At 34.3% G+C, this 14,207-nt stretch overlaps 1 protein-coding gene across 13 annotated transcripts in view; it reads right to left on the reverse strand.

The window, feature by feature from the left end:
• The window catches only part of LOC117784241 (heterogeneous nuclear ribonucleoprotein L), a 127,349-nt gene that overhangs the window by 90,870 nt on the left and 22,272 nt on the right, over positions 1-14,207 (reverse strand). For all 13 annotated transcript variants that reach the window (XM_034621922.1, XM_034621920.1, XM_034621918.1 and 10 more), the window contains one exon: positions 3,714-3,851. In XM_034621922.1, the coding sequence (XP_034477813.1) occupies positions 3,714-3,851 (138 nt within the window). The remainder of the gene's footprint in view (positions 1-3,713; positions 3,852-14,207) is intronic.

Raw genomic sequence — 14,207 nt, forward strand, 5'->3', positions numbered from 1 at the left:
ACTGTTACTACATATTAAAATTTCGAATTTCAGTGAATATTTATTTTAGGAATAATCAAACTAATAGGTAAAGTTATTTTTCTTCTTATTATGAACACAATTATTCTTTTTTTATCTGTTAACCTCACCAATTATACATGAATATATTTCAGTTAATACATTTTTCTGTTGAAATATACTTCATTTTCCGACTTATTTCAGTTCAGTTTATTATAATACCCTTCTTTTTTTTTGTTTCACATTTCCCCAATTCTAAGGACTAGTTTTCTATTGTTCTGCTCAGCTTTAACTTTAAGTTGGCTTACGCGCATTCGGGCCAAAAAGTTAACTCTCGCAGCCTTTTGTTGCCATTGTTGTTGTAGTTGTGTTTGGCTTCACATTGACTGCACTTTGCACATATGCAGCAAAAATTTCTTTTGATGCTTTTAGTGTCGTCTTATTAAAAAGTTTTTAATCCTATCTCTGCCCTCTCTTCATGCTGCATCCCCGCAGAGTTGCTTTTTGTTCCACGATAAGCTCTACAAAATTTCAACTATCCATGTCGGTTTCCATCTCTGTCGCTATCAGTCAACTCACTCTCTCTCTCTCTCTCTCTCTCTCTCTTTCTCTCTTTGTTTGGCAGTTAGAAAGCTGGCAAAGCTCCGGAAATGAGTTGCAGCATTACAGTGGCAAAACTTTAGCTCATGTGAGTCTACATTGTTGACAAAAGTTCAGTCTGCTATTAGAGGTCGTTTAGCTTGCGATTAGTTAAGCTAAGTCTGCTCGAAGATGTGGAAACTTATTGGCTACTTTATAACTTTTGGTAGCTCTTCTTTAAATAGGAAAATTTAAAAGAGTTAAAACGAATTTTCTGTGTCGATAACTGCATTTCAGAACAACCCAACAAAATACTAAACCCAACTAACTCAGTTAAAACTCGTGAAAATTGTATTAAAAAAGTTTTATTTTAAAGCATATAAAATCTGCTTTCAAACTATAATAATTCGCTCAGCAATTTGTGAGTATTTGTTCTGAAAATTCCTTTTACAATTACTCAAGTCATTAAAAAATTATTTTCTTTTTATGAGTGCATGTATTGAGGTGTCTTTTGCACCATATTTGCATTATTATGCATTTCCTGATGCTTTCAGCTTATCAGTCATAAAGCGCAACGTGCACTTAATCTTCATTTGCACTGACAAAACATTACGATGCACTCCCATATATAAAAAAAATTGGGGGAGAAAGAAGTATGCAGAAGAAGCCTTTTAATTTGTGCCATAAAGGCAAAAAAGGAATTGCTTAATTCCATGACAAACACTCTCTCGCAGCGCAGAGCAGGATACCCAGTTTGCCTTAAATCAACAAAAGATTTATACCAGACAGAGAAGGGAAAAGTGTAAGGGATAGGGAGAGCGAGTACGAGACTGAAAGAGATAGCGAGACGCGTTGAAAAATCTAGCAAACAGGCCAGGCGTATATAAGTAAATCCTACAAGTCGGACTTAACGCCACACTGAATACAGTGATACAACAACAATCGTCAAAAAAGAAGTACGAAAAGTCGTTCAGTCAGTCAGAGAAAAGGAGAGAGAGAGAGTAAGAGATTAAAAAGAGAGAGGGAGAGAGAGAGAGGGAAAGAGAGTCGTCGGGAAATGCCTTTGCTTTTGCTTTATCATTTTGTTGGTCTGCGAATTAACATGTCTGGGAAAACTGAGCTCTATCCCTGGCTTTATCCCAGCCCGTATCCCTGGCTGCCTTCAAACTACAGACACGATGGCACAAATAATTTGCAGTTTTACAGTTTTTCAACGCTTTTATGTATATGCTGCATGTTTTCCACTTCACAGGATTTTATGTGCCACTACACGCTCTCTTCTCTGGCTCAAGTGTTGGAAAATACAATTGCCAGCACATGCTGCACATACGCACACACACTTGCAATACTGCAACAACAATATAACATTCCCGTATTCTGTTTTTTGTAGTTGTTACAGTTTTTCTCTCTCTTTCTCACTATATCCCTGCATCTTTATCGCTTGTGCTGTTGTTTGTGTTGTGCCGCCAAATGTTTTGCCTTTGCTAAAAAAGACAATAAACTGTGTCAGTGCGGGCCAACAAAAGTGTGAATATGCGTGTGCTAGTATACCCTGGAATCTTTTAATTGTGACTATATTAGTTGCACATAATCCTATATTTAAATAAAGCTAAAGCAAGGAGAAAAAAAAACAAATACACTGATAACAAGAACAAGTTCTAAACCTCAGAACTTTCTTTTAAGCAGTGTGTCCAGAATAAGTTTAAGCCTTTGCACAATTTAAAAAGTTATTGATTTTAATTTTCAAGCTCGACTCGAAATTCAAAATTAATATTTAAAAGACGAGAATCAAAATGTTGATATCATATTATCTTAGTTGTCTGTTAACTACAGGATATTTTACAGTCGCTATACTTTGATACAGACATTCTTAAATGTATCTAAAACTGTAGTTGTTTTTAGCGTATCTGTGCTGCATCTGAGTATGGCAAACACTTGAGTACTTCATGCATTTTTTAAGTTCCCTTTTTTTTTTTTGCTTTTGCATTGTGTTTTGTAATTGTTGTTGATACAGTTGTTGTTGTTGTTATTGTTGCAAGTGGTGCAGCAGTTACTGTTGTTGCTGCAGGTTGTTGCACGTCCAACAATGCACTCAGCCTAAACACTCAGATTCAACAATTGCATACACTAATCTCTGTCTCTTTCTCCCTTTATTTGACTATCTCTCTATCTCCAATTGTCGTTTATTTGTTGCTGCTTTAAATTGTAACAGATTTTCTGCCCAGTTTGTTGCTAAAAAGTTACAAATATTGCCACAAAATCCCAACTGTCCACAAAAGACATACTCGTACACATAATGCCACTGGCTGAGCCAATGAAAATCCCTTCCAAAAATAACAGCAACAAAATAAAAAGTCCAAAAAAAAAAAAATATTACTACAGAAATCTAAAGCGTCCTGCCAGCTGCCAACTTTTGCTGTCACTCTTAACACATCAACATCCACAACAAAAACAACACCAACGTTCGGGTAAGTGAGGCAACAGTGTGGCAAATAACTGTTGTCACACCATATATGTGTATGTAACATCCATACAAGCACTCTGTCCATATATCCATATATCCGTGCAGCTGAGCTCTACATTCAAGTGTGTGACAAGTTTTCACAACCACACACACACGATAAATTGCAATGGATTTCGTTATTCATCGCCTTACCAAAAGTTTGCTACAAAGTAGCTTAAAGTATAAATTCGAGAGTGCGCGACGAGGAATATACCCTAAGTTTGAGTTTCACTCAATCATTATGCAATTTTTGCTGTACCTAAATAATCATATAAAAAATATCAAGAGTCTAGCGTAAAATCTCCGACTTTCAGTCTCTATTAATAAATTTGAAAACATTTGTTTTACCTGTATTATAAACATAATTTTCTAATATGAATAAAATAACCTTCTTTTAAGGTTTATTCTTTATATAAATAAATTATCACTTAAGATTAAAAAACAAATTTAAAATACCCTCTACATAGGTTATTTATTTCCACAGGGTATACAAAATATTGTTGAATTTATGAACAAGTCTTAGAATAAGCCAGAACAACAATAATAATAACAAGTAGTAGTAGTAGGTGATAAAAATATGGTATATAAAAAAAAAAAAAGAAAAGAAAAATAAATAATTTTTGTGTGTACTTACAACTGTGATGGGATAGAAGGGATTTATGATAGTGAAGAGTAGAATGTGATTTGGCCGTGTAGTCTCAGGACGCTTTCTCCTTAGGTCGTCGTTTGACTTGTTCATAAGTGCTTGCTGCTGACTCTGATTTTGTGTGGACTGTAAATAGTAATATATTCATACAAACATATATAAGTATTAGTTGTTTCGTATTAGAGAGTATTGTTTAAGTATTTTGTAAATAAAAGACAATATAAGTGCTTAATTACATGGAGTACTCATTAATCTCACTGTACTTTATTTGATTCTCTAAACTAAACACTGAAACATCTTGAACAGCAAATACTTTGATTGAAATCAGTTTAATACATGCATCACATGAAGCTCAAACTCCTTGGTCATCCAAGTGCCCAGCAGAAAGATGAGAGAAGTCTTGAGAACCATGCGATAAAACATATTCTCATTTAGAAATTTAACAATATTAATACCAATTACTTTGAACTGTTCCATATATCCAGATATGCTGCAAATGTTGGGTTAATTGTTAGAACGATAATCTTTTATTGCTATAAGCAAAACATTCCTACCGTTCCATTGCCACTAACAACATTTTTATTATATTTTAGATTCTTTTATTTATGGAAATTTTGTTTAGTTTCGTTTTAGTATTTCGTGACGTTTAAGAAGCAGAGTTATGCTTTCGAATAAAGCTGACAGAGAAATCAAATGTGGAATGGAAATTATGTATTTGAACATATTTTCAAGGCTCATGTGATGCTCATCTTGATCTAAAAATATTTGCCTAAACACATTTGGCTTTTACTTGAATTTCTTGGTATTTCAACAACAGCTACAATGCTCTACCTGTAAATTAGAAAAACATTCTTTGACCATTACTTGCCATACACATGTCAAACAATCTGTTGGTTGACTGCCTGTCAAATGATTATCGCTGTTCTAGACCATTTTTTTAATAGCGCAAATGCAAGTTGAGCAGCTAAAACGAATTGATTTTCTGGCTTTAATGACGTTATTTAGTTGGGCACATTTTATTTTATTTTTATTTTGAGTGCACCAGTTTTTAAGTGAAACCATAAACTTGTTATTTTTTTGCATATTTTTTTTTTTTACGTTAATTGACGCTGTCAGCAAAATGTTTAAATAAAAAAACAAAAAAGCAGTTTGTCAGTAAGCGCCGATGCATATGTTAGCCATAATCTCAGCTAAAGTATAAGGGGACCTCTATAAATAATTGCGGAATTTAGGTGAAACATGTTCATGTCACGTTCAAATGTCAATCAACAACAACGCCGAGTGGTGGGGAGGGAAGGATTGGCAAAAGTTTAAATTTGACGCTTTTCAGGTGAGAAAAACTATGAGCCACAAATGCAGATCTAGAGAATGGGAATATATAGGAAAGATATGTACATATAGACAGGTGGTGCTGGTGGGCCAACAGCTTGTTTGTGGCCTCATAGACTTGACACCAAAATGCCAAACATGCGCCAATATTTGTGCTAATTAACTTGAAATATGACAGGAAATTGTGCAAAATATTGTGCAAACTTTCAACTATTTTTGTTAATATGCTTATACCCGGACAAAAAAGAAATGGGTTAACAAAGTTAGCATAAAGCTAAGAAAGTTTTGCGTTTGTTAGAAAGACAAAAAAAAATTGAATCTATTAAAAATTTTAAGTTTTCCTAAGGTTTTCGCTAATTTATACCCCAATTATCTTGTTTGAAAATAGTTTTAAAATTTTTCCAACTATTTTCACAAGTATTTCATAACAGTCAAACGGTAAAGATTTTCTGTAGAGTATATTACAGCTTATATTCTTGCATTTTTGCGAGCTCTTGCGTAATTCTCGCCGTTTCTCTTTAGTTAGTTGCAGTAATTCATTTACTAATTAGCATTTGTCATGATTAACCTTTTCTTTCTCTAGTTTTCGCGTTTTTTCTGTCTGCTGCCACTCTTGACGCCACTTTTCACGTGTACTTTTTAGGGTTTTAATTCTGCTTTTTTATTTAATTCGCTGCATTTTTCCCAACATTCCCCAAACTCACGAGCTCACTTAACCCTTTTGTATTTTTATTTTATTTTTATTTTCACCCAGTGTTGTTAAGTTTACCTTCACCTGAGTTTGTAATTAGGTTAATGGATCGTTGGTGTGACGGTTTTTTTTTTTTAGCACTCATCAGAGTTAAAGTTAAACAACAGCATCTTGCTTAAGGTCAAGATCTTGTTCGAAATTTATGTTGCTCACCTAGATGAATTTTTTATAAATGTGGCTCAGTATTTTTATATATTTAAGATGGCAATAAGTTAAAATTTAATTTTCTGCTTGAAAACTTAAATGCAGGATGAATTTAAAGGTCAAATCATAAACTAAGGAAATTCCACATGCAAATCGGTTGAGTTTTGACAAAATTACGGGAAATCAAAGTTTTTGAAAAAAATGCCAAGATTATGGAAAATGGATGTCTAACGGTCGAAAATAATAAAATTTTTGTAAATGTTGAAAATTTAAATGAAGCATTAATTTGGACGCCAAATCATGATCATAATGATATTTCGCATGGAAATCGGTTGAGTTTTCACAAAGTTATACAAGTTATGAAAGCTGAAGTTCAAAGAACTTATTAATAGCAATTTTGTTGCTCTCTACAGAAGTTCTTGACCCCGACGACAAAGATTCTTTTCGTCAACCAAGTGTCTATATTCCTTGTAACTTAATCTAGCAAACCGACAATTTTACAAGCACTTGAAAACTCTTGAAGAGTTTCAATCAAATATATCAACAGCTTTGACACGAGATTTGTGTATAAAATCCCAACACAGGGCAACATAGAACATTTGTTTTCTGTCAAATTTGCCTTTAATAATAATGTATATCATATATTTTCCCTAGTTTGTGTGTGTGTGTCTTTCTCGTTGACGCCCACCCGCTAGGAAAAGCCGACGACGACACTGGAAACTGTTGATTAAATTACAAAAAAAAATGTACATAAGGAAGAAAAAAAATGAAGAAAAAACAAAGTGGAAGCTGTAACACAAATGATTGATGGCTGCTTGGATGAATTTTGGGTTAGGATGTGGGGGCATCAGTCGGATTATCTTAAGTGCATGGCAACCACAAAGAGAAAAAAAAAGAGATTTAAATTTTATTTTGTATTTGCTTTGTTATTTAAATTTTTTATTTTTTGGCTTTTTTTGCTAGGCATACAAATAGTTTTGTATTCGTATTTTGGTTTTTCGAAAAGCATTTGAAACTTTTCTGGCACATCGGCGAACGAATTGAAAATAGCCCGTCGCGTCGGTTGGGCGTTTCGGTGGTGTGGCGGTGTCGCGGCTGCATACCACAACGCATTTCAACTCGAACCGCAACGAAATGAAGATGAATTACCCACAAAACTATTCGCTAGGGATACGACGGACAAACAGACAGATAGACGGACGGACAGAAGGACGGACGGACAGACGGACGCGTCAGCGCCCATCGTTGGCCGCATGCAAATTGCAAATCACAAATAAGTTTTGCTTCGAGAAATTTGCACTCAGTTGATCAAATGGTCAACACTATAAACTGCACAAGTCTCTCAACAACAACGACACATTCAACGGATACAGATACAGATACATTTACAAAATATAGTACTACACTTAAATGCGTCTTCTTGCCAAGAAATTTACGCAGTCAAAACAACAACAACAACAACAAAAAGAAAGAAAAAATGTTGCGTCGAGCAAAATGAAGAAATTTGCAGCAAGTTGCAAGTTGTGAAATCTCAGATAAAGAATTGAGGTAATATAAATAGCTAGATGTACTGGTATCTCGTCTGGCCAGAGTCAGTCTTTCATTCAATCAGTCAGTTAGTCAATCAGACCAAATTGATGTATTGCCATTCATCAACCCGACTTTGAGAATATGCAGATCTTAAAGGCCGAAACGATAGTTTTTAAGCCAAAATCGACAATATTCGTTGTAGATATTGTAGTGTGAAAAAAGCACTTGATGAAAAACACAAGACAAATACATAGAAGTTGATAATAAATAAAATATAGAGCTCTGCTGATATTAAAATTGAGTGATAGACATAATATTTGTAAAGGCTTTCGAAATACTTAATTTAAGAAGTACTAAATTGATGTCATTAATTTAAAAAATAAAAATTCATATTGAAAATTATATGAGCAGCTGTAACGTTTTTAAATTATTTTCATTATTATTACAGAGGTAAGCCTATTAATCAGATTTAATTATTATTATTTACTTTGATTCCTTTTTAATTTTATTCTTTTTAATTGTATTCATTAATGATTTGTCAATACTCTTCATTAACTTGATTTTATGTAAAAATAAATTATCGAAAAGAGTATTCTTAATTGCCTTTACAATTTATTATATTCCTAATGACATTTAAAAATGTAACATCATAAATCATACAAACAATATATCATTAAATAATTGCACACTCAACAGACATCTATTTAGAGAAAATTATCCTTTCTATAGCCTCAACTGCCAGCAAATATCTTAAATAATAATTTCTACAACTCTCAACTAAATATTCATTAAAAGGGGCAGCTCATTAGACCAGACTCATAAGTTGCTCCCTCTTGATGCCTGTCTGCCTGACTGACTGACTGAGTGAGTGAGTGAGTGACTGACGTTTCCACTGCCGCAGAAACGAGTCAGATGCGGCTGCCCTTCATTTTGATAGGCAACGCACACGGCCCAAAAAAAATATTCGTGCAAAATATCATTTAATTTTTAGGTTTTTTGGTTTTTTGGCTAGGACTGCGTCAGGCGACAGCAACATGAGGCGGCATTTGTTACTCGCAATTAGTTGCACTGTATTTTGTCAGCAGCAGCAACTTTCCCCCGACCTCTTGCCTTGCAACATGTGAGTGTGTAAGTGTGTGTGTGTGCGTGTGCTGCGAGACGAGGCCGGCAAATGTCGAACGAGAATTGCACATAAAATGCAATTTACGAAATGTTTTCTTCAACGTTTGCATTGCGAAATTTAATTAAAACAGCAGCCACAACAACAACAACAACATTGAAAACAACAACAGCAACAACAAACACAATGAAATTAAATGCTGCAGATCAGTGAGCGACAAGAGCGCCTGTTGGGAACTGTATTTGGGGGTATCTGTTTTGGGCCAAGTAAAAACATCAAAAAGTTCAAGTCAAGTGGCAGCAGGCCAGCCTCCGAACCCCCCTCCCTCCCCCCTCCACACGCCACCGCAACACTGCCAAAAATAATTTTACAAAATAATGAAGCAATGTGTAAGTTGTGTAAGTTAGCAGCAAACGCGAAACGCATTCGCATTCGCATCCGCATCTGTAAATGTATCTTTGAGATACAATTTTCTGAAATGCCATATTGTATTGTATGTATAGATACACGTACTTGTGCGGCAATCAATCATGTGCTCGAGCTAAACCTTTTAAACAATATCATCTAGAGATGAGACCATTTTCGATCGCATTTTATTGGCATTGCTCATCATCATTATCGTCATCATCATCATCATTATCAATGAACGCGATCGCAGATACATGTGCAAACTGTCGAAACTGGCTAAAAGAGACGTCAGCGTATTGGTCGGAATCATCAATGACATACAGTAAGTCAAGTAATTGTTTGAACAAAATTAAAAATCGCATCATTTATATTGAAAAATAAATTAAATATTCTTGATGTTTTGTTTTTTTTTTAAATATATTACTTATGATTCCTAACACATATTAAATAAGGGAAATACTGATTTTAATTGGGTTTTAATATTAATTAAAATAATAATAACCAAATACATTTGTATATTTTATTATATAGTCAAAACAATTACTTGACTAACTATAAGTACACACATACATATATCAAGTTAAGTACATTATATACTTATATGTATCTTCATCTGTCCTTGTATCTGTATCTTTTAGTTGTTGTATCTATTGGCACAAATCTTTCGTTGCTACTTGGTAACAAGTTGCCACCGCCCTACTCTCCCCTGCCCCTCTGGACTCTTGCGGACAGTACGTTTCTTATCTAAGTCGGCAAATACTCATTAGTCACAGCATGGGCGTTTAGAGGGGGCGTGGTTGTGGTACCCCGCAACGCGTGAAGCATTGAAAATTGTCATTAGTTCGGCATTTGATTTTTGTAGCTCGTGTCGTAGTTTTCTTTTATTTACTCACTCACAATCCTCTCCCTCTCTACCTATTTCTATCTCAATCTATGTCTCTCTCTCTCTCTCTCAGTCTGTATCTTCCAACTGCTTTACTAGATCCTTGTCACCAGGGTGTTGGACATTGTTGTTTCTGCTTGGCTTTTCAATGATTTTCAATTAGAGTTCACAGATTGCCGACACTTTTCCAACAGACAAAAGGCGGACACAGAGCAGCTTAGCTTGTCTTCGCATTTCCCGGAATTGCGATTTATGTGCTGGTTTAAGCCATTTGATGAAGTGTCTGAGAATCGCAACAACGCAAGTTAAGTTTAAGTAGCAAAAACCTCAGGGAACATCTATCATTAAATGGTTCATTTAATAACTTAGAAGAAAATGTTAGAATGAGAGCTTCTAGATACATATGTGAATAAGCACAAAACAATTGAATTTTATTTCAAGTAAAATAATATAAAGTAGCAGACGAAAATTTTTAGTTCAAAAAAATAATATTGCTTAAAAATTCTAAGTTAATCACCTATGATAACAATACAAAAATTTAAGCCAATTTCGTTATAAAAACCTATTCTAGAAAGCCTACAAAAGAGAGAACAAGTTGAAACCTTATTATTTCAATCCAATGATTACATTTTATATTGTTATGAAATTCAGGAAAAACATGTAAACAAAGTTTTAATCAAACTAAACTTTGAGTAAAGTAAAAAGAAGAGCTAAGCAAATAAAAAGGGAAAATATTGAAATTAAAGAAAAACAAAGACGAGGGATAATCATAAACAAAAAGGATAAGAAAATGTTAATGCACAGCCCACGCTCATCGACTGACTCATCGAGTCATTGACACGTGAACCAGCCCCTTGATCTCATTAATATAAACAATGCCGAGGCGGAGACCCTCGGCAAAAGGTCACTCAATTACAGCTCGCATAACTTAACCCCTTAACCACTGGCAGACACAACATACAACAATTTTAACCCAAAAAGCTTCTGTATATATAGGAAAAATAAAACAAAATCTAGAGATGGTCTCGACGCGCCCTAGACACAACCACCCAAACCGCCTAAAGGAAAAAACAAAAAGAAAAACCTCAAACCATAAATCCATCCATCTTTTCACCAAACTCGGCGGACTTTTCTTTTCTTTTATTTTCTTTTTTTTTTTTTTTTGTCTATTTGTTGTTTGCTGTTTGCTGTTGATTTGCGTTTTCGTCATTTTGATGTCAGTTCACTTGACGTGGCTAGAAGCACAACTATAACAACAACAACAACAACTACAGTTTCAGCTCTATATAGACAGGCCCAAAGCAACCGTTGATCACTTATGACAACCGCCTCCCTCTAACGCTCCCTTTCTCACTCTCTTCTCTCTCTCTCTCTCTCCATGTCGTCGTCGTCTCTCTTGTAATTTATGTGGAAAATTCTGCCTACATAAAACAATTTTCATTTTTACATATCTTACGTCTGCTTCATCCTCTACTTCAGCTTCTCCTCCTTCTCCTTTTCGCCTGCTTCGTCAAGTTTTTCTTTGCGCGTAATTTACGCGCCGCTTTTCATGTGAAAATCTTTACTAATTCGTCTGTTGGTTTTGCGCTGTTCGCTTTTCATTTATTTTTGTTTTTTATTTATGGAAAATGCTTTTAAATGCACATAAAAAACTCAAGCGTCAGATCAATTTGATTTTATTTAATATTTGTTTGTATTTTGTAAAGAATGATCACTGACACAGAGCGAGCAATAATAAAAAAGTATCTGGAGGATACATTTACCAAAATTGACTAACATTTTGTTTAATTAAATTTAATTAACTAAAAACTGTACGAAAGTGCAATACAGAAACCAAAAAAGTAAATTGCACATGCAAGCGCAGAAAGAGGCAGAGCCAGAGGAAGAGGAAATAGAGGGGTAAGACGGACGGAAAACAACGACAAATTATAGTGAAAAGTCACCGCAACAAATCTCTCAGATTTTCACACAATCTATGACTGTCATATGTGTGTGTGTGGCGTTTGAGGAGAAGGGAAGGAGGACAGTTGAAAAGGGGGCGTGTGTCTCCCCTGAGACGATGGCAATGCGTAGTCAACGACACAATTGAAATTTTTGCTGTTTTCACTTTATTTATTGTTGTTGTTGTTGCTGTTCCCAAGGTGTTTCAATTTTTATCTGTTGCTACAAGACAGATTTTCATTTTCTTTCTACGTCAATGCCTTAAATATTTGCTATATTTCTCGAAACGTTGACAATTGGCAATGTCTTTTGGAATAGAAACAAAACTAATCAGCTACGTAATTGAAGCACCTCACAAAATTTGTTTAAAAACATTCTTCCTCTAGTTTTTTGTCGGCCTGACGGAAATTGAGCAACATGGATTATGTATGCATAAGAGTCTTACATAAATCTTGGGCACGTGTCTCTTTGAAAAAATGTGCCAAAAGTACTTGAAAGAAATAATCTATTTATAAGATTAAAACATAAATTAAGATGAAGAGTACAAAATACGTCACAGTATATCAATAATAATTATAATTAACAGAACCTTAATTGGTTGCAAAGAATTAATAAAATTAAAATGAATATCGATTGATTTAACTCTAGATAAATAGATCATCATCTCTACATTAGATTTTTGAGTGTTTCTCTATATGAAAACAAATTCATATTAATAAAATCATATTCAGATGCAATTTAATATACTTATATATTGTTGACTAGATATAAAATCGAATTTATAATCGAAGTAGTCAAATTTCAGCTTGTTAACCCAATTAAAATCAAAAATATACAAATGGGCGAATAAAAAATATTTCTCAATTGTTTGAAAGTTGTTTAAAATGACTAAACTCAAAGTAATAATAAAACCAGGAAAGTCTGCCTCTATATATTTGTATTTATCATCTGTTCATTCATCATTTATCTACAAGAGCTACATTAATACATATTTAGCCTGTTATGGCCTTTTATTCTCGGCACATTGCCAATTGCTACGTTATATGCATCCATATATTTTTATAGATATGTAAAAATTTGTTTGATCAAATATAAGAATAAAAGAAAATAAATTCATTTAGTTAATGAGTCGTTAATGATCTTTGCGTTTTGTATAACAAAGTAAATATATTTGAGAAGAGATTCCCAAAACAGCAATACCTTATAATTGACATACAAAGTAAGTTCTTAAATCTTTCACATCAGTTTTAAATTGTCAGCTTATTTCATAAATCTTTTTGGCAGAACATTAAGAATGAAAAAATGTGGACTTCATCCACAAATGTCTCGTAAAATATGCATTTATAAAGAGCAGGAAATCTTTATTTAATTCGCAGCTTTCTTTATTTTCAAGATGATCATCCCTATTGCCCACTTGGCAACTTAAACAACCACTAAACCTCACACTTGTCAGTAAGCATAGCTATAAAGACACCAACCTCCAAACATAAAGAAACACTTAAAAAGACTTTGACGGGAATATGCTAGAAATAAAAATGTGTATATTTTGGTGCTCCGAAAAAAAACAAGTGAAAAATCTACAAACACACAAACCGTAAAATTGCTTCATGTTGCGCAGGAAAATTTATAACAAAAGCAATTGCAGTGCCATAAAAATTACATTCAGCCACAAGTTCCAGCATAGAATCATAATAATCAACGCCACCTGCGATGAGTTGGATGAGAGGCAATATGACGATGGACGACTATGCAAACAACGCGCAGACTTTTCCATTTCCATTTTCTCCATTTTCCAACTACTCCCCGTCGGCACTTAAATGGCCAAAAGTGCGAAACGCAAGACGCGTGCTTGCCACAAAATATCGTGTGGCAAGGTAGAGTCGAGACCTGCGTATCGCAATTCAAATGTTTACTTTGTTGTCGGCCACTAAATTAGCTGTTGGCCACAACGCTTTTTGGGCGCTACTTTGAAATGTGTTAATCTCCAACTAAGAAGCAGAAGAACCACAAAGAATGAGAAAGAGAGAGAGAGAGAGAGAGAGAGAAAGAGCAAAGTGCACACATTGCAGTTGTTGTTGTTGTTGTTGTAAACACTTTCACACTCCCACCTGGTTGGCGACCTGTAGCCAAAAACTCAACTGAACTCAACGACTTGCATTAAATATTTGTTTGTCAGCAGTAAGCCAAAGTTTGTCTCCATCATCAACAGAAGAAAAAAAACGTATCGCAAATTAACACATGTATCTGTTTGTACATTTCATATACCCTGCATATCAATATAAAGGGGTACAACAGCGGGTTTATTTCACTTGTTTTAAAAATAAAGTTAAACAAACATTTTTTTCTTCTCTCAGCATATAAAAAAGAAACTATTAT

The sequence above is a fragment of the Drosophila innubila genome, assembly GCF_004354385.1.
Source record: "Drosophila innubila isolate TH190305 chromosome 2R unlocalized genomic scaffold, UK_Dinn_1.0 1_C_2R, whole genome shotgun sequence".
NCBI classification, from domain to species: Eukaryota; Metazoa; Arthropoda; class Insecta; order Diptera; family Drosophilidae; genus Drosophila; species Drosophila innubila.